We start from the raw sequence: 24,003 nt of genomic DNA, 5'->3' as shown, positions 1-24,003 counted from the left end.
GTGGTCTCTATTTTTCTTAACTATATATGGTGCATTGTTAATCTAATAAGAATGAAAGCAGATATATGCTTTTATGTTAAAATTCCAAAATTTTTTTAAAACAGTATTTTTATACATAATTTGATAATACAGAGCAAATTATTCAAATGGCACAAATTCTAGCAACAAATTCAATATCACGAATTCAGGACATCATCAATGAAAGGTGGTTTTGTTGCAAGATAGTTTCAAGGCATTATGTAGGTATTTGCTTTAGCAAAGGAGTAGAGATGGCTTGTTATATTGCAATACATATATGTCTTAAGTATAGGACAAACTTTAAGCCAATATTAGTTCAGAAATGTTGCTGAAAAAATTATCTATCATTATGTACTATGGATTGACTAAATAACCAATAGTAATGCAAATGACAGTTATAGTAAGTAAATGTATATTTACTTTATCATTTATCAATTTATCTGTCAATTTTAAATCAAGAATTGCCAACCAAGACCAACTGGAAACAACACTCATGAGGTACATTTAACATAAATATCCTGTCCTCCCCCAAGCTGGGGGTATTACAGTAATCCTGGTGTGTGTACCTCTACATGGAAACCAGAATTCCTTGACTGTTGGATTAGGGTTCCCAGTGAGTTCTAGAAGTTCATCAATTTTATTTATGAATACCATACTTCAGGAACCCTTCATCACTTTATAGGCTGCTTATATCCTTGATATAAGTAAAACTGATAATATATGAAATTTCATTTGCCAGTAAGAACCAAAGAAAGAGCTTACATTTTCAGACCCATTTAAGTCCATTAATGGTTCTCAGACCATACTTTTATAACCATAATTCTAAGTTATATTCAGCAATTCTTAAAATCTTTGCAAAATTGCTACTTTAGAGTGAAGGATAGCAATTACATCGGAAGCAATCCAAAGGAGAGAAAATGAACCTGTACATGAGAGGATATTTTGCATTTTTCATTTGAGTTGTTTTTCCTTTCTGGTTTTAAATATCCAACTTTGGCAATTAAAGATCTTTGATTTAAGAGGGGAAAGAAGTACCTGTTGCAGGTGGCACCTGCTTATTATTGTCTCCTCACTGCATTAGAGGTGTTTTGAGGTATGTGATATCTCTGCACCACTGCATCTGGGAGCAGGGAGTTGGGGATGGCTTTAGGTACCTGGGCACATGGATGTTAATTAACTCTTTCCTCCCCTCATTGCAGACAGAGTCAAGCAACCATTTTCAGTCTGGGCAAGGACAAATCTTACTCTACTGACCCAAGTCTATGTGACAGTGGGGCTGCAGTTCAGAAGGGCTTATCTGAAGAAGAAATTCACCCAGTCTATGTGGAACAGCTGTATTCATAGTGGGAGTGGAGAATCATTTATTCATTGGCTTGGCACCATTTGGGATGGTAGTTTGATAGGAGTGGCCCCAAAGGGAAGCATGTATACAAAGCCAACTGATTCTCTTGGGTGGTACCTTCTTCCAGGAGGGGAAGTTCCCATGGCATGGGCAGTGCCGCTCTTCTGGCTGTCCATTCGTACCTAACACCCCATTCCTGGTCTTCTGGCTATCCACTCCTCTGTGGGAATCCCTGTGGCTTTTGAGCCATCTTTTCATGTAGGAACCCTTTAAAGATAACCCTGGGCTAGTTCTGTTTTCCAGGGTACACTTTTAGTCTGTAGGATCCATGCACCTTTATCTCACCAGGGCTGGAAGTACTGCTTTATCCTGAAGGGACTGAGAAATTGTTGATGGATTATAAGAAGGGAGTAACAAGATTCAGTTCACTTGTGGGAAGAGCACTGGCAGTAGTGTGGCTGGGTGAGGACATGTGAGGCTGGAGACCAGCTAATCACTATTGCAAAGTTCTGGCAAGAGCTACTGAGAATCCATTGACAATAATGAGGAGGAGATGGGTTCAGAAGATATTAACATTTTAAATACAAAATAATATAATGACTAAGTAAGTAAAAGTGAGTCACCTGCCAGGTACCTTTTATTTCAATGAGTGCATCATAAACTTATTGTACTATTCTTGCAGCAAGAATGCTGGAGTAGTTTGCATAGTGAAAGACAGGGAATCTTGGTGTGCTGTAGTCCATGGGGTTGCAGAGTTGGACATGACTTGGCAACTGGACAACGACAATAAGTTTATTCTCACAACAGTAAACACTTTTTCTCCCAACAGTGAGATGATAACAAAAGAAAACAGGGGAGGGGTCATATTGGTTATCAGGGCCATAGTTGAACACATTTTTTTATTTTAATGTTTATCAGCTTTCCTGTTCTTTTTCAATTTGTAAATAATTTCCACTGAATTGCTTCTGTGAGGAACATTTTTGGTTTTCATTTGTTCTTGCCTTTCCATTTTGGGGATTCACCTCAGGCACTTGCTTTTAAGTACTTAACCATGTATAAAACAGAAAGGAAGCACATAAATACCATTTACATTCTTTAGGCTAGTGTGAACTGCCTTTTGAAAAACAAATTGTCTGCCAGACCTCATACGTGTTTGTGTTGAAGTTTGTCTCACATAATCCTGGCCATTTCCATTTCCAGCCCCACAGTTTGATATTTATTTTAAGCAGCTGCTTAAGAAAGGTAGAACTTAAATGATCAAACAGCATAAAGTAGGTTTCTATTTGAGCTCAAGGTTACTGTGTTGCTTTCTTTTCAGTAGCCTTTTTTCATCAACACTCTAGCTGTGAGAATAAATCTAGGAAAACTACTGTTTGGCCTTTTTAGCTCACTGCCAGCCTTGGCGATGGCAAACTAACTGGTGTTGTACTAAACACCACTGAAAAAAAATAAATGAGTCTGGTTAAAGCTTGGAACTCTTGAGTACTACAAATATAAAAACCATCAACAGATGCCGTTTGCTAAAACTACGATTCCTCTAGCAGATGGGGGAAAGTTAAACATAAAATATCCTATTTCTTTTTCGTTTGGTTCATTTGTTTTTAATATAGTATAAAAACCCTGCTACTGAGTTCCAGTAAACTTCTGGCTTATGTTTCATGGCTGTTTTGGAGAGTGTTTTATTATAGGAATTCATTAAACATGTTAAAACAAATTCTTATCAGAGTTTAAAACTGTCTTTGGTTTTCATATATCCAATACTGAAAATACATGAAAAACAATGACCAGATATCCACAATGGAAAATAATGTTTCTCTTTCAAATCTTTGATGTTGGGCTGTAGTAGAATAATATCAATCATATCTCTAATAGTTCTCATTCATTTAGTACTTGAATTTACAGTATTTTAATTTCTCATATGGAGTCGGATGCAACTGAGCAACTAAGCAGCAGCAGCGTGCTACATCATAAGTTAAATAACAGACACACGGAAGAATGCTATTTTTACTCATGCAATTGAGTGACTGACATGCCACTTAATACAAGCATTATTAATATTAACTTGCAAGAACCGTAATGGCATTATTAATCATTCTATAATATTCAGATATTTCTTGGCCTAGAACAGAGTGTTTATATTTAATTTAGAAGTTCGTGTATCTCTAAAGAGACCTGCAGTTTACTTTTTTATTAACTCAAAATTATTTATTTAATATTTATCAGAATAGATCACAAAAAGTTTTAGCATAGTTAGAAGAATTGGGAAATGATCAAACAACTAAGTGGTTAGAAAATTATCTAGAGTATTTATCAAGAAGGATAATATGTAATCACACTTCTTTTTTAACTTTGAAATTTATTGTTATTGCTGCTTACAGGTTCAGGTTCATGTCGCTATAGTTACTCAGACCCTTGTATCATCGTGTCATATGCCAAGAATAATACTGCGGACTGGATTCAGCTTGAGAAAATTAGGTTTGTTATCATTTTAAGTTTTGATGTAGGTGGGTTTCTGCTTCCCTGTTTACCTTCATTCTACCACTGGCTTTATTCTTCATGGTTAAAAGTACTCTGGTTGTTAATTATGTTGAATTACATGAATGCACACATTTACCTGCATATTACCTGCTCTATTTGAAGAACATGTTAAAAGTGTCATTTTCCATTCTTCCCACTGTCAGTAGTTGCTATAACAAACTATTTACTTTTGGTAAAAGTACATTTGAGATAGTAACCTTTCTGATGGGATTCTCCACAAAATAACATCACCATCTGTCTCTCTAGGTAGCCTGGCTGTGACCTGGTTTATAGGCCTAGAAATGTATCAGATTACTACCTAAATTCCTTCCAGTCTGTGATGACAATTAGTTAACAGCCCTTTGGATCTAATCTCTGGTTCTGTAATTTTCCTGCTAACTTCCCTAAGGCCAGTTCTAAAATTCTGTTATAATTGTGATGTGAGTTATCATTTATTACATTTTCTTTATTAAAAAAAAAATCCCTTCATAAGAAAATGAGGTTGGATGCTTAAAGAGGGAGAAGCTAATTCAGGTTGAAAATATTTTTATTAAATTTAGCAAAACTCAGATTTGTTAACTATTTTTGTGCAGTTTAAATCATAAAATAAACTTCAGAATGGGTGCTAATTTCAGGTATGGTGAGGTATTTAAAGGAAAAAAATACCTTGAAATTTTATTAAGTAGTTTTTCTGCTCAGTTCGGTTCTTAAATTAGTATGACTCAAGTAGAACATTTTCCATAAGTTCTGTGACAGTTTTCTTTTTTTTTTTTTCATGCTATTTTCCTTACCATATTTCCATATTGAAAAAAAAATGTGGTTTATTTGGGCAAGAAGAATAAATATTAGGTTCTTAATCTTTAATATTAAAAATTTCTAGTATTTGAAATAAAAATAAAAGTCTCATAAGTTCAAGTTCTATTTCAACCAAAACTTGAGAAAAGTAATTCTAACTCATGGATTTTAATAGATTGTCTCCCTCTGTGACAGGATAAAATATTATTTATAGATACCTGGTACAAGCCAAGCTCTGACATGCTGTGTCAATTGCCAATTTTATAACAGAGCATTTGCTATTCCTTCTAATTTTTAGTAGTTATAATGAAAATGCATTCATATTAAGTACTGATTTATATAAATGGTTTTAAGCAAAGCAGCATAAGTATTGCAAGTTTTACTCATATGCCTCCATTTTTCTCTAATATATCTCATAGTTTGGATAAATTGTAGTGTATATTTCTTGCTGAATAACAGCTGTATGCTTCTGATATGACAAATAGTGTATACATTTAATTATAAGATATAGAGATCACATTCAGCTGATTCTATTTATTTTTCACTACATAAGACTTTCAATTTTAGGCCATGCACCAAACTATCATTCTCATTAATGCAAATTTACCATTAGTGATCAGAGTTTCATTGATTTAAATTATTTTGAAGTTAAAAACATAGTCATCATTAAATATTTTAAAGGAAGGGGGATTGATTACCCCCAAAGGTAAGGCACACCATTCATAATCTACACTGACAATCCTATGGATTTATACGTGCTTCATTGGTGAGTGAAAAATATGGCTTTTCTCTAGTCCTTTCAAAACTGATTTATAGTAAGCCCCAGGTACTACTAGTTTGCATTTTAGTACCACTTTTAATCTTGGCCAAGGCCATCATTTTTACTACAGCAGGTTTCTACTTTGGTAAAATAAAATGTTTAACATAAATATTAAATAGCAAAGGACTGAGATTTTAGCAGATATGATATGAAAATCCTATGAAGTTTTATCATGTTTTTAAAGACTGGTATGCATGGAAATCTTAAGAATTCTAAATGAGAGCATTTAATTCTCATGGCAAATCTCACATTTTCAAAACAAAAAAGTATTTGTTTTCTAGAAATAAAGTAACTCATGTAAATGTTGATTTTAAAACATACAGAGATCTCTAATAGATATAAAATTTCAAAGTAAGAATTAAAATTAAGATAATTTTACAGTTTCTCTCCTTTTTTTCTTCTTAGTATCATATAAAGTATATAGTTTTAGATTGAGTGTCTACCATTTATAAAATACTGTGCTGGATACTCTTTGATTTTTTACAAGAGCCAAGGCAGTTGTGTACCATTTTCTCTTCAATTATCCATTTACTGGCTTACCTGAGTATACTTACTGCCTGCCTTATGTTAAAAGTAGAGCTCTTTAAGACATTTAATATTTAACCTCCCATCACTCAATATGGACATCTTAATAACCACATATATTAAAAGGTTTAAGGGGTATAAGATTATGAGTATTTCATCCATAATGTGTAATGTTTTTAAGATAAGAAAACCACAATCTTAATTAAGAAACAAAATGGATCTATAAGAAAGATAAAGTGGACACTGTTGAACTTTATTGTGGCACCAATTCTCATCTCTCCAGAGCCCCTTCCAATGTCAGTACTATTATCCACATCCTCTACCTTCCTGAAGACGCCAAAGGGGAGAACGTCCAGTTTCAGTGGAAGCAGGAAAATCTACAAGTAGGTGAAGTGTATGAAGCCTGCTGGGCCTTAGATAACATCCTCATCATCAACTCAGCTCACAGACAAGTTGTTTTAGAAGACAATCTGGATCCAGTAGACACGGGCAACTGGCTTTTCTTCCCAGGAGCTACAGTGAAGGTTTGATCTCTCTTTCACTCCTTCTCTTCTCCTCTAAAACCTAAAGCTCAATAAACCAAATTGTACTAAACCGCTATTTTACTAAAGTATTTTATTAAGTGAAAGTTGCTCAGTTGGGCTTCCTTTGTGGCTCAGCTGGTAAAGAATCCACATGCAATGCGGGAGACCTGGGTTCGATCCCTGGGTTGGGAAGATGCCCTGGAGAAGGGAAAGGCTACCCACTCCAGTCTGGAGAATTCCATGGACTGTATAGTCCATGGGGTCATGAAGTATTTTACTAAAACCACTGTTAAAAGAACAGGTAATATCACTTTACCCTCCCCTGTAAGAATGGGAAATCATTCATTTGTTCATCCTTTGAACAAGTATTTTTGAGAACCCATGGTGCCATGTACTGGGCTGAACCTGGAGAATATAACCACAAAAGGCAGATATGTCTTTTCCGTTTATTGTCTGTCAGTTTACTGGGAGGTTACATATAGCAACGTGCATGTGCAAAACAGCATAATTGTTGATTTGCTGGGAAAGTTTAAGGTGCTGTAGAAATACAATATACAGTGCCAGATCCAGAGTTGAGGGATTAGGAAGGCTATCCAAGAGAATAGGAATAGACTGAAGGGTCATTTCAAATTGGCCAGATGGGAAGACTAATGTTTCTAGAATCATAAATCACACATAAAGGCTAGAAGATGATAGCACAAAGGAGAGGCCTTCGACAGTGTTTGAAATGGTTGTCTAATAGATACTGAGTTGAGACTTGTGATAAAGTGTGAAGATATGACCAGTGATAAAACCTTAAAGTCTTAAAAGCTCACTTTTTGAATGAGAATTAAAATCACTGGCTTGCCTGCCCAGAGAATGTGTGGAATAAGATACTATGTCAAGGCGATATTTTAAGAAACCGTTTGATCTTCAACTGGACTCTCTCAAGTTTCAAGTATGAAAAAAATAAAATACAGATGCAGATTGGAGAGTTTTTAAAAATGTGACTCACTATTACACACACAAAAAAAGACCTCTGTGCTGCATGGGGGTGAGGTCACAGAATCACAAGCAGAATATAAAGATCTAAGACACTCATCTCCCTTTAATAATTTATGGGTTGCAAATTGTTTAGAGTACTTCCCTCGTGGTTCAGTGGTTAAGACTCTGCCTTCCAGTGCAGGTGGGGGCAGGTTCAATATCTGGTTGGGAAGTTAAGATCCCACATGCTATGTGGTATGACCAAAAAATAAAAAATAAATTATTTAGGAAACCTTCACCTTTTTAGAAAACCCTCCTGACACAGTTAAATTGGTGCTTAGCAAATCAAACTCTAGATACTGACTAGCATTAGGAACGGACATCATCTTTGTTCAACATGAAAAAACACCCAGGAAACCTTAAGGAGATTTGTTCTGATAAAGACTCTAAAACTTTGGTTCCTTTGGATCCTTTAAAGAGTCATGGATGCCTTTCATATGGGTGTGGAAAAGAACCTTTGTAAGGATAGCCCATATCATATCCCACTGCTGCTGCTGCTAAGTTGCTTCAGTCGTGTCCGACTCTGTGCGACCCCATAGACGGCAGCCCACTCGGCTCCCCCGTCCCTGGGATTCTCCAGGCATGAACACTGGAGTGGGTTGCCATTTCCTTCTCCAATGCATGAAGGTGAAAAGTGAAAGTGAAGTCGCTCAGTCGTGTCCAACTCTTTGAGACCCCATGGACTGCAGCCTACCAGGCTCCTCCATCCATGGGATTTTCCAGGCAAGAGCACTGGAGTGGGGTGCCATTGCCTTCTCCGCATATCCCACTACTACTTGATTAAGAGAAGGATTTCTATTGTCACTGTTCACCATTGGCAAGATATGTAAACCCAGGAAACACATGGAGACCTCAGGGCCTGGGATTCACATTCTTTTCCTGTGATGATCATTTGGTAATTATTTGATCTCAGTTCCCTTTACTATATATTATATATACTTTTTGTGCCTGTTTTATAAGCCATCGTTACACTAATTTAATTAACTTTTTGGTTTCTTAATGCGTTGTACTTTGGTACCACCCATGTTAAAAATGTATGAAGTGTGGGTTTGCTTTGTAGTAATGGTTACTTAGATTACAACTCTGTGTGGAGTATACTTGTGCTATCACACATTTAAGACTTGCCTAGTTGCCTATTAAGAAAAAAATCATTGTAGTAATGGTTTGTACCAGGGTCTTTGGCTACCATATAGAAGCTTTTCTCTAATGTTTCTTTTTAAATTTTTAAATAAGTGCAATGATAAAATCTAAGATTGTCATTTTAACTCATTTATATGACCAACCTCTTGCATTTTGACTCAAACTTCTAGCATGAAAAAATTGCTTTTGCCAAGTGATTTGGAATTCTAGAAATAAAAATTGTTTATTTAAGCTGTATGCAATTTCTCCATCAAATATTTTTCCTTTAGTGGGTGGCTTCTGAGATGAAAACAGAGTACAACCAATTAGAAAACATATCTCGATGTTTCTATTGGTCATAAGACATGTTTTGAACATTGCTTTGTTTTGGACTTTTTAGTTTTGAGAGTATTGTTTGTTTAGACTATATGTTGTCTTTTCTAAATAATACTTGTTAAAAGTCTCCAAGATGCTTGCTGCTGCTGCTGCTAAGTCGCTTCAGTCATGTCCGACTCTGTGCGACCCCATAGACGGCCGCCCACCAGGCTCCCCTGTCCCTGGGATTCTCCAGGCAAGAACACCAGTGGGTTGCCATTTCCTTCTCCAATGTGTGAAAGTGAAAAGTGAAAGTGAAGTCGCATAGTCGTGTCCAACTCTTAGCAACCCCATGGACTGCAGCCTACCAGGCTCCTCCGTCCATGGGATTTTCCAGACAAGAGTACTGGAGTGGGGTGCCATTGCCTTCTCCGAGATGCTTACACCTTAACTAAATCAGAGATTGAGTGTGACATCAATTGAGTGCTTCATTGTACTTCATTACAGAGTAGAATTTATTCAAGGAAAAATGTCCAAGCACAGATAGGATACTCTTTGGTTAAGTAGTAACAGCTAATTTTTATAGTTCATGTATTATTCTGCTGCTGCTGCTAAGTCACTTCAGTCCTATCCGACTCTGTGCGACCCCATAGACGGCTGCCCACCAGGCTCCCCCGTCCCTGGGATTCTCCAGGCAAGAACACTGGAGTGGGTTGCCATTTCCTTCTCTTGTTGCAGAACATAGGCTCCAGGTGAGCAGGCTTCAGTAGTTGCAGCGCATGGGCTCAGTAGTTGTGGCATGTGGGCTCTAGGGCACTCGGGCTTCAGTAGTTGTGGCACATTGTCCCTGTTGCTCTGCGGCATGTAGAGTCTTCCTGGACCAGGGATTGAACCTGTGTCTCCTGCATTGGCAAGTGAATTCTTACCCACTGCACCACCAGGGAGGTCCTAGATGAATGATTTTCATACATTAAAATCTAGTAAGTTCAGACCAAGCACAGGTTGCTTCCTTGTCTTCCACTATACAGCAGCTAGTTTTATTTTCACAATCGTGTTTACTGGTCCATCACTGCTGACCTAAAGTGAAGTTAAGGAGATAGGAGTATTAAGATATTTTCCTCGCGGAGGTAGGAAGCATTTTCAGTAACCTATAGAGAAGGTGAAATAGAGTGAGAACAGGGGAATGCTAAATAAATTGAAATCAACAGTCTCATGGTAGCAGACTTCTTGTGCTGAGGATGTTGGAGTCAAGAATCATACAAAAGGATGCCACTGACAAAAGATAACACCATCATTCCTTAATAGAAATTATATCATGCCTCCTCCATACTCAAGACCTTTGATGGCTTCCTGTGTAGGCCTTGAGGGGACAAGCCAAACTCCCTAGCATGTAATTCAAGGCTGTTTCCAGTCCATGTCCAGCCTAAGTTTTCATCCTTTTCTGTCCTCCAGCATCACAAATAAAATGGAATTTCACACTCCCACCCATTTAGACATACTCTTCCACTTTTCTTTTTACTATGCCTAGTCATTCCCCAGCATCCTTAAGGGCCCAGTTCAAATGTCATTGTCTGGATGAAGTTTTGTGTATAGCTAATGTCTGACTCCTCCCTGTGCTGCTATAACCATAAGGTTGAATAAACAGGACTTGAGGTTGAAGACTGTCTACAAAATACAGGTTCATTCTTCTTCACTAGTGACCATTCATATTCACTCAGACAGCTTTTTAAAATCTGTATCCTTTTTGCACAAAAACTAAGTCAGGTCCCAAGACTACTGATAGACCAAAAAAGCAATCAATCACTGTAGTAGCTAGTCTCAGTTCAATAACAAATACCACATGGTTCACAATAATAATGCAAACTCCAAACTTCACCCATAGCATCTCCTTTCCTCCAGCTGAAGTCTGCTGAGTAGAAAAGAGATAGTGGTCAACTCCTTCCCCCTCCTCCACTAAGTCATTAATTTTAACCTTTGAATCATCCAGGGCTGGGTCAGGAGGAAGGAGAAGAAGCAAGCGCAGTTATTGTTGTGAGTGGGAATTATTGATCTCATAATCTGGCAAGTGATAAAAGCTGGAGTTCTCTTGGCTCCATCACAAAGCTCTATGGATATGTCACCACTTTTCACCAAAACTGGGGATTTCTCACCTGTAGCTCCCCAATGTATATCTCTCAGGTTATGTCTACTTCTACTACTTCCCACTGGGACTCTGACTTATGACTTCAGCCTCTTTCTGCTGAGGGCTCTTTGCCCCTCCGGGAAGCCCCTGTGGGCAGGATCTTAGACCAGATTTCCTCTTGTGTGCATGGGTCCAATCCTAGTCTATGGTGAACATTCACTTTGAATCCATCATTGGGAGAAAAGAAGTTAGTTACTTCAAAATGCAGCCCTCTTGTTACCCAGCTGCCTGCCAGGCAGCCCCAGTTGTTAGTCTAAGCCCTTACAGAATCCCTTCCAAGGGATGGCCTTGAAATCCTGAGCCCCAGGCTTGAGGCAAGTGGATGATACCTTCCTCCCCTGCAAGGTCATGGATGTGACTCACAGTTCACCAACAACCCTCTGGAAAGGAATCATCTCTCTGCTTTCCAGCTGCCAACCTACTGCAGCTTCAGGCTCACTCATTCTCAATTTAGGGAAGTGGCTAAGTCATTTTACCACCTCTTTTGTTAGTAGGTCCTTATATCTGGTCCATCATTTCACTTTGTTAGGTCCTTACATTTGGTCCATCATTTCACTTTGTTAGGTCCTTATATTTGGTCCATCATTTCACTTTGGAATGAGGAGTAGCATGTGTTTTATTGGCACCTTATTTCAACATTCTGTTATAGCATACATACACATCTATGAGAGTGTTTACGTTTCTTTGTAGTTATGTTTGTCTCCCTAGTTAGCATGTTAGCTTCTTAAGCTTAGGAACTGTTTCTGCTATTTTTGAATCTCCAGTGTTTGGCACATGATACATTGTGCTAGTTGAACAAATGAAAAGCTGAAAAAATACCAAGATCTAGTTTGTGAATAAAGAAAATAAATTTTATATTCAAAGATGACATGAGGGCAAAAATATTGTGAATGGGACTGGATAGAGCAAAACTGTTAAGAAAATGAGCTTAACAGGGTTCAAATCTTGGTTTCACCATTTACTAGCCATATGGTCTTGGGCAAGTTATTTAACCTCTTGGTTTCTCAGTATCCTCACCTTTAACAGGGATGATAGTAGTATCCATTCCTGTTGTGATAGTTAAATAAGAAGATACATGTAAACCTTAGAACAGTGCCTGGCATATAGAAAGGTTTTAATAAGTACATGTCTTCTTCATGGAAAATTTTGAGTACAAATAAGCTCCACAGGGAAGTGAATATGGAGAAAAATAAGTAGAAGGCAAAGGATTGAGCTGAAAACCCCAATTAGGAGGGCAGAAGGAAGAATAGGATAGAAAAATACAGAATTCACAAATTATGTCATCCATGTATGTCGTTAAGATAATATCAGAATCAAATGAAGTAAATGGATTAGGTTGGACACAAGTATTTCCCATAGGTGTAACTTTTGGCAGTCAGACTGCCAAAAGGACCAGTTTCCATTGGAATTAAGTTGAAATGACATTCACATAATTAAAAATAGTAGTTTTCATTATTAACAACAAATGATTTTTAAGTGCTGTTCATAAAATGAAGTAATAGTAGTGAGGGTGTTGATGTTGAAAATAGAGTTTAAGAGTGGCAGGTCAAATAGGAAAGATAAAAATGAGTCACTAGCATTCATAGTACATTATTTTTCCTTATCTTCTTTAGATTTGTTTCCCATTTCTTTGGTAATAATATTTAATCCATTTTATCTGAGCCTGTCCTTGTTTATCTCAAGTAGGGCAGAATGATAGAAGACAAAATAGAGTAATTAACTTAAGGAGTTATGTGATCTGGAGAACTGCAATTATACGTCACCAGTTTAAATCTGTCCTGGGTTGGTAGAAAGCCATTACCATCTGTTGACTCTTTAGTAATTAATATGAAGTAGGTGTCTAACAGTATCAGCTTTTAATGTAGAACCCGACCTTATGTTTGTTGTGCTTTTTTATTTGGATTGGTAAGCTAAAGAGGACTGTAAGAGGTTACAGAATTAATATGTTCTTCCTAGGCTGCCATCTGTGATTCTCCTCCATTCTCTTTGCAAGTTCATGGCCTTGTCTGACTTAGCGGCCAGTGTTTTTCCAGAGAGCTTGCCCATGTGGAAGAAAAGGGGCAACACATTCTTAGAGTGTTTCTAATTACCATCATGATTTTATTATTTCCCATGAATCCCTAAGTAGCCCTCTGTTCACAACCAAATAGGTGGGGCTCTAAATGCCTATAAATCTAGTCCTGGAAGTCAGAAAGCTCCCCAGAGCACCACCCTCATTAGCAATCTCCACAATAAGCCAGCCATGGACTCAGAAAGGCAAGGAGTCTGAACTCCCTTGATACTGAATCACCTGTCTTAATTACTGGTTCTAATAATATTTTTGAGAAGGAAATGGCAACCCACTCCAGTATTCTTGCCTGGAAAATCCCACGGATGGCAGATCCTGGCAGGCTACAGTCCATGGGTTCACAAAGAGTTGGACACGACTGAGCGACTTCACTTCACTTTCAATAATATTTCCTTCTTTTATAAACAATTGCATCCTTTCTTTTTTTATAATTTTGTAAATTATTTCTAGACTAATCAAGAATTTCTTGTGTCAGTTGTTTCTATTCTGAAGATACAGGGTATACTGTGTCAGTCTGCAGTTGCTGGAATAGGCTACTGCTGCCACAGCTGCCATTCCCTGGTGGCTTTGGGGGTTTTGCCACATTTAATAGTGGAAGGCACATTCTTCCTGCCTGAAATGGGAGAATGATTAATCCAAGGGCAACTTCTGGTGCTCTGACTCTTTGAGAATGGTATTGGTTTTGTCATCAAAGTTTAAGGGAAATGGTTGATTTTTTTCAGCCCCTTCCATTTCAAACATATAGAATCAAGAATCAGTGTTTCACCTTGTATAGGATTCTGATACGCATCTCCATTGAGTAACATGGATACTGGATAATAAATAATAATAACAACAACCATAATTAGGATAAGTAGTAAAAGAAGCCGTAGAAATGGTGGCATTTCATGAATCATCTGTAGTTGCCAGCACTATGAGGAAGGCCTTTCGATCTAAATTTTATATCTACAGTAGGTAAACACTGCATGTCTATAAAGAGCCTGAGAACTTAGTGCCCAGATTTTCCTAGTCATTCTTGAAACATCCAGAAGAATCCATCAAAGTTATCTCTTCCCACCTCCTCAAACACACATACTGCAATCTGAAAATGTCCTTAACTTCAAGTTCAAAGAAAAGTGCTAAATGTAAAATTTTAAAGGATCAGCCTGGAGCTGTTGCAGCTACCTGCTTTCTATAACTCACTGTTAAAGAAAAGACCTGCAAAGGTCAGGAAATTACTCAGAAAAACCCAGAAACAAATGATTTGGAAAGAGGTATGAGGAGATATTTTGGGTTTTGTTTTTTCTGTTTTTTCTATCCTTTCCAGTGAAGGAAAATTTCCAAATGGATCAATATGCCATGGAGGTAAATATTGGTCAAGCAGCTGCTTCATTTTGTTTATTTACCCCCATCTTTGGCGGCAGCCAAAATTTGTATTTTGAAAGCATGAAGCATCCACAACTCCTTGATATCTGCGTGCTTTGCTCAGTCACTGTTAATAAATGTTTATATCTGCTCAGCTAGCCTGGTTACCCTCAGCTTGCAAAGGCATAAATCACTGGCTTCTGTCAACTCTGGAATTGACCCACAGATTAAATGCAGATCACTAGAAGATAGGTGCTGTTCCATGTATTTTTTATTTTTAAGAAATCTTCCCACTCTGATTGCTGTGCCTGCACCTGCTAATCTTTTTCTATTTATTATCCTAGTTCATTGTATGGATAGCAAAGAATGCCAGATTACTCCTTCTGCACATTTATGTCAACTTGTGTTGAGAAGTAAATCAACATTAAATGTCACAGATTCTGTTGTGAAGGTTTGTCCTTTAGAATAGGCTGTGATCAAATGTATTTAAAATAATTTTTCTTAAAAAGTAATTTATTAAATTTTGCAGATGTATGTCAAGGATTGGGAGTAACTAAGTATACAGAATTTAGAAGGGCCATATCTTAATCTTTTATTTCTACTTCCAGTTAGACTGCTTCCTCTCTCTCCCATTTACTGTTGATAAATATCCAATAATAATGTCAATTTTCCTAGTTTAACAAACACCAAAGGCCCTAATGAGGAGCCATTAGGTGAATTAGGTAAATCAACAACCCATTAAGGAAAAGCATTAAGTCAGAAAAGAGAGTCTATTAATTTTCTTATAGCTCTTGTACATTATGCATTTGCCAAATTCATTATCCCAGTGGACACTAGGCAGATCTCCAGTCCTGAATAAGAATTGGAGCTTTCATTCTGGGGTTCTGCTGTCACTTGTCTAATACTATTATCACAAATTGTTGAATCATTAATGGATAATAAAGGTTATAACATCCAAATTATGGAAAAAATATAAACTAATTTGTCTGAAAATGTAAAGTCTTAACACAAGTTGATGCTAGTGAAAAAAGTCAAAGTCAAATGGTTAAAGGGATGATTACATTCAAAGCAGAATTTATTTCTAAATGTGTGTTTTGAGAGTATAGTCCCCTGGCAGAGCAATATCTGCCTGCTATAATGCCTAACTTTTCTTCCATAAGTTGGGCACCCCAGAAAAAGATTTCAAAAATCCATTTAATGATTTTCTTTTTTTAGACTGTAAGGACAAACAGGAGGAAATCAGATATACTTTCCAGAAATATGCTTTGCAAATCGCTGTACTGGAAACTATCTGGTCTGTGACTTGAGGGATTTGAGTACTGGCTTTCTAATGAGGATAAACCTGAGCTCAGTAAGACTTGTGGCTAGACCATGTTCTCATGTCTTTTTCTATTAAGAATCGGAATGTTAACTACGATTTTCTGGCCAGATTCCAGCTTGGTTAATTGCATGCTGTCTCTCTAAATTCGCTTTGCTTGGGATGTTCTTCATTTTGGATTGCATTGCTCTTATTGTCATGTTTCCCCCAAGAGGTGGGTACATGATATTGTAAAATGAGCCAGAATATAATTTGTTAAACTAATAAGAGTACTTTGGGGATGAAGGGTTAAATGTAAGTAGTGTGTTTTCCACAATTTCCCCCCAATGAGGCCTATTTGTACAGTAATTAATGTGGAATAGCATTAGTGAAACATGGAATTGAGCCAAATCACCATGACAAGAGTGGTAATAACACAGAAACAAATAATTTCAATAAATTCTACTAAAAATAACCATTCAAACAAATCCCCAGAGCCTCCCTTTTCTTGTTTGTTTATGATCTGAAGCTGACACATTTAATCACTAATTATTACAAGTTAGTACAATATTCAATGTGAAATTTATTTTATTCTATATGAACATACAAAACCTAGTAACATTTCCCATCATCTTTGTACTTAGCACACCACAGAGCTCAATTATTTGCATAATGGTACTCATTAAGGTAAGATTTGTTAAATGAATGAAGATAGGGGATGAAAGAAGGAAGGGAATTAGCATTTACTGATTTCCTAAGGTTTAGCAATCTTTAGAATAAGCATGTTACTTGCACTATCTCATTTAATCCTCACAATTGCCCCCATTTCACAGATGAAAATAAAGAGTGTCCTAGAGCTAAGTGACCTCTCCAAGATCAAACAGCTTTGATTTTCAAAGCCAGCTACATTGTATAATAAAGTCCCAGCCCTTTTGTTCCTCAGTATCTTGCAGCCCACCATGTTGTGTCTGGTGTTCTGGGCCTTAATTTGAGGAGGCAGGACTGAAAACCTCAGACACTGTGAAAGTCATATTGATCTCTACAGACAAGGTTAACAACTGCTCTGTGGAATTTTTCATTGTTATTCTTTCTCTCATTACTCCGATTCAAATCTGTCACTATGGCTGTTTTAGAATTGTCGTAACTATTGCCAAATAATTACACACTTGTCATAAAATATACCATAAATTGAATCTTTATGAATCATAGTACAAAGTGGTTCAAATGCTTAATGAATCCAGAAAATAATGAGAAAAAAAAAAAAAGACTCTTAGAACTCCCTAAAATTTGCTCACTGTGGTTGAATCTATTGTGTTGACTCAAATGCACTTCAGCCCTCCTGCACCTGGACTGTGTTTATAGCCAAGTTATCAGTTTTTTAACTGGTATTAAATTACCTAGAAATTTAATGTGTGCAAAATGAATTTCTTTCATTTTGCCTCATGAAAGAAATCACTCTCTTCCTATTTTGTTTTTTTCTTTATAAACATGAAAGTCTATACCTTTAAAGACCATTGAACCAGGATGTAGAAAATATATATTTCTATATTATAATGGCTATAGCATGGTGACAGGCTTAGAAAACACAATGATATGTAATGCTATAGGTCAGTCCATTTCTGGTCACTCAGTCACACATCTCCCTTTAATCCAGAAACTTTTATACCAGTATATTTTGTTTCCAACCAGACAGTGGCTAATTTATGTCTCTGCCAACAATGCCATTTTAATTAATTTTATTCATCTTATTTCTCTTTCCTCTGCTCCTCATATCTCATCTGTTTGCATTGCCTAGATTTTAATTAAAAAACCTCTCCTCTCTAAGGAGCAATCTGAAGTGGCAAAAATAATCACTTAAAATATTACAGTCATTAAAAAATTGGCTGTGGTGGAAGCCATGCATTTTCAATTTTCCTACAGATGATGTTTTAGCTTCCTTTTAAAGTGCACTTTGTATCTGAATTGTCTGCCACCAGCCAGCTTGGCTATCAAAAATGGTCTTCCAGCTGGGTGGGCTGAGTGACAACTCCTTAATGGAGGAAATGGATGGCTCTCTGCTCATGTGGAGGGGAAGGCACACCAGGCAGATTTCATTCCATCTGCCACCAGCTCTCTGCAAGCTGGCATTGCCCAAATGCCCAGTATACTCACTCCAACTAAAAGGATATCGTCAAAAATAAATTGTAAGGCTACAGATACCTGAAAGAATCATCAGGGCCATTAGACCCCAGGGAGATAATATTAAGAGGTGCCTCAGTGTTCATCTTTGATGAAACCCTAATTAAACTGTGGTGGAGGTGATTGCAAGTACTTTTTTTACAAGTACAGAGGTGAAGTCATTAACATTTTCAGCAGAGTATAGAGAGCAACCTTAGGAAAATGCTATCCTGAATTGTGGCCAAAGACTTGTTATATTGAGGAATTTGCACTGATGTTTCCTGTTGATGTTTTTCTGAATGGCAAATCCATGTCACTTAGTTACAGTGTGTTCTGCTTTTCAAGTAAAGGAAATCCATGTAACAGCAAAGTAGAGAAATATTTTTGATTGATAGATGGAAACAAATAAGGATGATATATTAGGGATTTTTAAAAATTGGAGCTTTCCTAGTACTTAGAAGTATAAAGTATGTGTCATTGGTCAATGCTAAAATAATGAAGTAAAAAAATAAATAAATAAAAATAAAATAATGAAGTAAAAGTAATATTTAATGTCATTATGTAATTAGGAGGGCTAAGGATAGAAAGCAATGGCAACCCACTCCAGTGTTCTTGCCTGGAGAATCCCAGGGACAGGGGAGCCTGGTGGGCTGCTGTCTATGGGGTCGAACAGAGTCGGACACGACTGAAGCAACTTAGCAGCAGCAGCAGCAAGGATAGAAAGAAATATATAGAACCATCTGCATAATTTATATCTTTATTTTACTCAAAATAAATTCTTAATTATTTGATATTCACCATAAATTATTCAAAAGTTGAGACTCAGAAAGTCACGTTATTTGTAATCATTTGTTCAAGAAAACCTGCTATATTTTTACCATACGCAATATAAAATTGTCCTAAATTCCAAAGTATTGTTTTTATTGTATCAAGAGCTCATATATCTCACAGAGTTAGAAATTTAACTGTTTTATGAAGTTGTTTAGATTTTAATTGTCATTGCATGTAAATGACGTGAATTTGAATAGATGCAAAGCAAAAACAACTGGGTATTAAAATCACTGAGTAATTTCCTAAAATTCTTTTCATTCTTTAAATTCACATTTTGTTTGGATTTTTAACATAAACACATGTATGTTATACAATGAAAGTTCACCTGTAAGAAAAGTGGCAGCAGATTCCTTGCATCATTAAGTTTTCCTAAGGGAAACGTTTGGTAATCTGCCAACATTTGGAGAGCTTTAAAGTTCTAATTCATGATTCAGTATATTCTGAAAATTAATGAATGATTGTAATATTTTACCTTGTTGTATTGTGCAGTGTATTCTTTTACATTTTATTACAGGTTTTAAGTTGTTCTGAAGAATTTTAATGCCTTACAATGAGAAACACAGTTCAAAATAGATTTAAATGTTCTATTTCTCTATAACCTACTGCTACGGGTATATACTGCTAAGGGAATATAATAGCTTATTTTTGGAAAATAGCGTATTCAGAAATAAAATAACAATTATTTTGTAGCACTTAAAGATTTCCAAAAAACCACTTCCACATATAATATAATTTGTGCTTCTTACAGTGTCTCTAGGATATAGACATTAGTGGCCCCAGTCTACAGCCTAAGAAACTGAGGCCTAGATGGGTTAAATGAGTTGTGCAGAACCATGTAGCCATTCAGTAGAGATAATGCATCAGAACATGCCTTCTTTTTTTTAATTTATTGATTTTTAAATTGAAGGATAACTGCTTTGCAGAATTTTGTTCTTTAAACATCAACACAGAACATGCCTTCTGATTCTGATCCCCAAACTCCTTGAGGATGGACAATAACTGAGTTTTCATTCCATGTCAAGAATGCTTTTAGTTTCTAGTATTTGGGATTTTTTAAAATAACCTTAATCTCAGCACAATTAATTGAATTGGGTTCAAGGGGGAAGTTCAAGCACCTCTACCCATACAGGGTATAAAGGTATATGGACAGCTAATTTTTTCTTCCAGCTTTATTGAGGTATTGATATATAACATTATAGAAGTTTAAGGTGTACAGCATAATTATTTGACTACATACCTCATGAAATGATCATCACAGTGAGTTTAGTGAATACCCATAATCTCACAGAGATACAAAATTAAGAAATATAAAAAATATATTTTTGATAGCTAATTTATAACAGTTGTATTAACACAAATGGTCTACTAAACCACCAAATGTGTTTGGTAACAGCCAAATAACTAACAAAAAGACCCTTTAAAATATACCTCTGTTTTTTAAAAATACCTACTTATTTTAAGTTTGTGAAATGAGTTTAACAATATGGTATTCAGTTTCATAATGATGTTTCTTTACATAAATTTTCTGTCTCAACTAAATTAGGAGAAGGCAGTGGCACCCCACTCCAGTACTCTTGCCTGGAAAATCCCATGGATGGAGGAGCCTGGTAGGCTGTGGTCCATGGGGTCGCTAAGAGTCAGACACGACTGAGCGACTTTCCTTTCACTTTTCACTTTCATGCATTGTAGAAGAAAATGGCAACCCACTCCAGTTTTCTTGCCTGGAGAATCCCAGGAACTGGGGAGCCTGGTGGGCTGCCGTCTGTGGGGTTGCACAGAGTCGGACACGACTGAAGCAACTTAGTAGCAGCAGCAGCAGCAACTAAATTAAAATATGCATCAAAAGTGTTAATAAATAAATCTTGGAAGAGTAGCAAAGCATAATTATGTGTAACACAGAGTCTTCAAATATTAACAAACAGTTCTGAGGTAAACAGAATCAAAATGGAAATAATTAAATTGGCATTTTAGTCAGAAGTGACCAAGATTTTGTATTAAGCAAATCACTCTTTTCATTACACAAATATATTCTTCTAAATTGTAACATGAGATTATTCCATTTTCTTGTGTATAGATGTTTCATGGTTGCCTCTTACTTGGACAATGACCTAATATCATTTGCACCAGAGTAAAAGTCATATTAATTCCAAATGAATATAGACCACGATGAGTCAGACACAAATAAGTGACTGAGCTGAACTGAACTGCAGTTGCTCAGGATTCCAGAATGAGAAGATAATTGTAAAAACCGCTCTTTAGAGCTTGGTGGCTTTATTATTAGGAAGGTAATCTTTGTTATTCTAGTTGGCATTCCATTATCTTTATAGAGTACATACTAGTCGAGGATCTTTGGGTTTGTCATTACTTAACAGTTTCATTTTACTGTTAAATAAACTAAATCCTATTTTTGATCAATGTGTGTGGATTAAGGATTGCATATAATGAGCTCAGTGTAGCATCCATGAATAATGTGTACTCACTGTGGTGTGAAGAAGATCTTCAAGCAGATGAAGCCTGCCACACAGTATAGCATTATCTAACCTGGGGGCTTCCCTGGTGGCTCAGATGGTAAAAAATATACCTGCAATATGGGAGACCTGGGTTTGATCCCTGGATTAGGAAGATCCCCTGGAGAAGGGAAAGGCTACCCACTTCTTGCCTGAAGAATTCCATGGACAGAGGAACCCGTGGGCTATAGTCCAGGGGATTGCAAAGAATCAGATAGAACTGATCAACTAACACTTTCACTTTCAAGCTGATGAGAAGCACAGTGTGTATGCCTTATGTCTTAGTGCTATGAAATGACTCCCCCAAGATCATATGCACCAACTCTCCTGAACATCTGGAAACTTCTGGAAGCTTTTTTACTCTTTCATTGTAGTAGTCTGATTTCCCTCCCCATTGATTTTATCTGCCACAATCAGTTTAATTGTCATAAAATAATTCTTTGCACATATTACTGCTCTGTTTTAGAACATCACCACTGATGGAATATAGCAGTGATCTCAAAATATCATTTAAGATCCTCTACAGTCAGGCTTCAATCTAATTCTCAAAATTATGCCTACTTATCACCTGTCATTCATTCATATTTGTCATCCAACTTGGATTTTTATCCATCCTTTAAAGCTAATTGAAGACCTGCTCTTCCATGAAGCCTGCTCATTTAGACCTGCCCTGGACACAGTGACTGCTACCTTCTTTCACTCGTTAGCACTTTCCATATGCTGCCTTTGATACATCTCAACTTGGCTACAATCTTTTTAGAGCAAAGATTAGATTATTATTATAATCAATTATAAACCTCTTCCCTCCACTGACTTCCTGATGCTTCCTAACTTGTGAGTTTTCCATAAAAATTAGTTAATTACCTGAAAGACATAACCATATCATAATTTATTCATTTATTAAATTATTCAACAAATATTTTTTAATTACTGCCATATGCCAAGCATTATGCTAAGACCTGAAATACAGGAATATGATCCTTGCCCTACAGAACCAACAGTCACAGGATCTAACTGAAATCCTCTCACCAATTATTTTTCTTCATTTCTATTTTATTTTAAGAGTATATAAAACTTGAAACAATGTTTGATCTTTTATTTATTAGCATGTCTCTATGTGTGACATTACCAGAAAATGATTAATGCAAAAACTTATATTTTTAAAAGCTAAGTACTCAGTTTACCCAGCTCTATAGTTGGATCTTGCCTTTGATTCTTCACTTAAAGCTGGAAAAAAAGTATAAAAAAAGTATAAAAAAAGCATCACAAGAAATTATTTTTCTTTTTTTTGTGATGATGTATATTTTATTTTTTTTAATTTAAACTTACTTATTTTTCTGTAAGCCTGATGTTCTTTTGGAGAATGACAAAGTTTCTTGTTTACAGGCTCATCAGGGACATCATGTACTTCCTAGATCTGGTCAGAAACTTTTGCTCAAAAGCTGGCTGAGAATATACCATCATATCAGGGATTACTTTGACCTTTTCTGTATTCCATGTTTTGATTAGCAAGCTATTCTGCTCATATCCCATTTAGAGACAAATTGTGAAAGGTTTGAATGGCAAGCCAGAAATATATGGAATATTGAAAAGGTCAGTGTGATTTAAGTCCATAACCACAGTATTGAAAATATATGACAAGTCATTATCACACTTAATTCCTACAACAAGGACTGTGGTAAAGATGGGAAATTATTTCAATTAAAATATTCTTGTTTCACACTGAAGGCTGAGGCGGCAAAGCTCAAATGGTCTCTTGACTCTCTTTTTGTGATAACTTAATAAGTTAGAAAGAAATTGTAACTGAATTAAATAAGACCAAAAAAAGAAAAGGAGGTAACAAGCTCTTTTGATTTCAGAGTCCATCGTAGAGGGAATAATATAGTGACTTTTCTAAAAACTCTAATTATACATGAATAAGACAGATACAGCCACAAAACCAATTCAATGGACACCCCACGCTCTCTTTTTATCTACAGCATAGCTGTCAGTCAGATGGGAACTCCATTTATTTCCATGGAAATGAAGGCAGTGAGTTCAATTTTGCCACCACCCGGGATGTAGATCTTTCTACCGAGGATATTCAAGAGCAGTGGTCAGAAGAATTTGAGAGCCAGCCTACAGGGTAAGTAATTGTTATCTCCCATGCTGTGTATAGCACTTACATTTATTCCACTGGTCATATTTTAAATGCATATTGTTAACTAGCAAAAGCATACTTAAGTCAATACTGGAGAGTCTTATCATGGACAAGCCAAAGGGGTACACTTATCTTAAACATTCTTTATTAAGCAGTCAATTATTTTATGCATACTAAAAATTTGTGATTGCAAATATCTTTTAACTTCAGTTGAATACTTATATCTCATCTTTGTTTATGCAGCTTTTACCAGGAGAAGTTTTGTTTTTGTTTTTTTCAATGTGTATAGCATATAAAATCTTTCCACTACTTTTATATTGAGACTTTCAGTTGTCTCCCCGGGACCTGAGATTTATATAGATGCTGTTACCGATTTTTAGTGGAATATGGTTTTGATCTATAACAAATTAGTTGTTTGGGGGGTAAAATTTACCATTTAGAGATTTTTAAAGGAAGGATACGAGCCTGACATTGAAACA

General features: G+C 36.3%; 1 protein-coding gene across 6 annotated transcripts in view; it reads left to right on the top strand.

Moving 5' to 3' along the window:
• RELN (reelin) overlaps nt 1-24,003 on the top strand; it is a 558,501-nt gene that overhangs the window by 308,293 nt on the left and 226,205 nt on the right. For all 6 annotated transcript variants that reach the window (NM_001206458.2, XM_005205336.5, XM_059885396.1 and 3 more), the window contains 3 exons: nt 3,739-3,835; nt 6,301-6,541; nt 23,364-23,509. In NM_001206458.2, the coding sequence (NP_001193387.1) occupies nt 3,739-3,835; nt 6,301-6,541; nt 23,364-23,509 (484 nt within the window). The remainder of the gene's footprint in view (nt 1-3,738; nt 3,836-6,300; nt 6,542-23,363; nt 23,510-24,003) is intronic.

This window comes from Bos taurus, chromosome 4, assembly GCF_002263795.3.
Source record: "Bos taurus isolate L1 Dominette 01449 registration number 42190680 breed Hereford chromosome 4, ARS-UCD2.0, whole genome shotgun sequence".
NCBI classification, from domain to species: domain Eukaryota; kingdom Metazoa; phylum Chordata; class Mammalia; order Artiodactyla; family Bovidae; genus Bos; species Bos taurus.
Note: the sequence above shows the minus strand (reverse complement) of the source record. Positions and strands in the feature narration are given on the sequence as shown.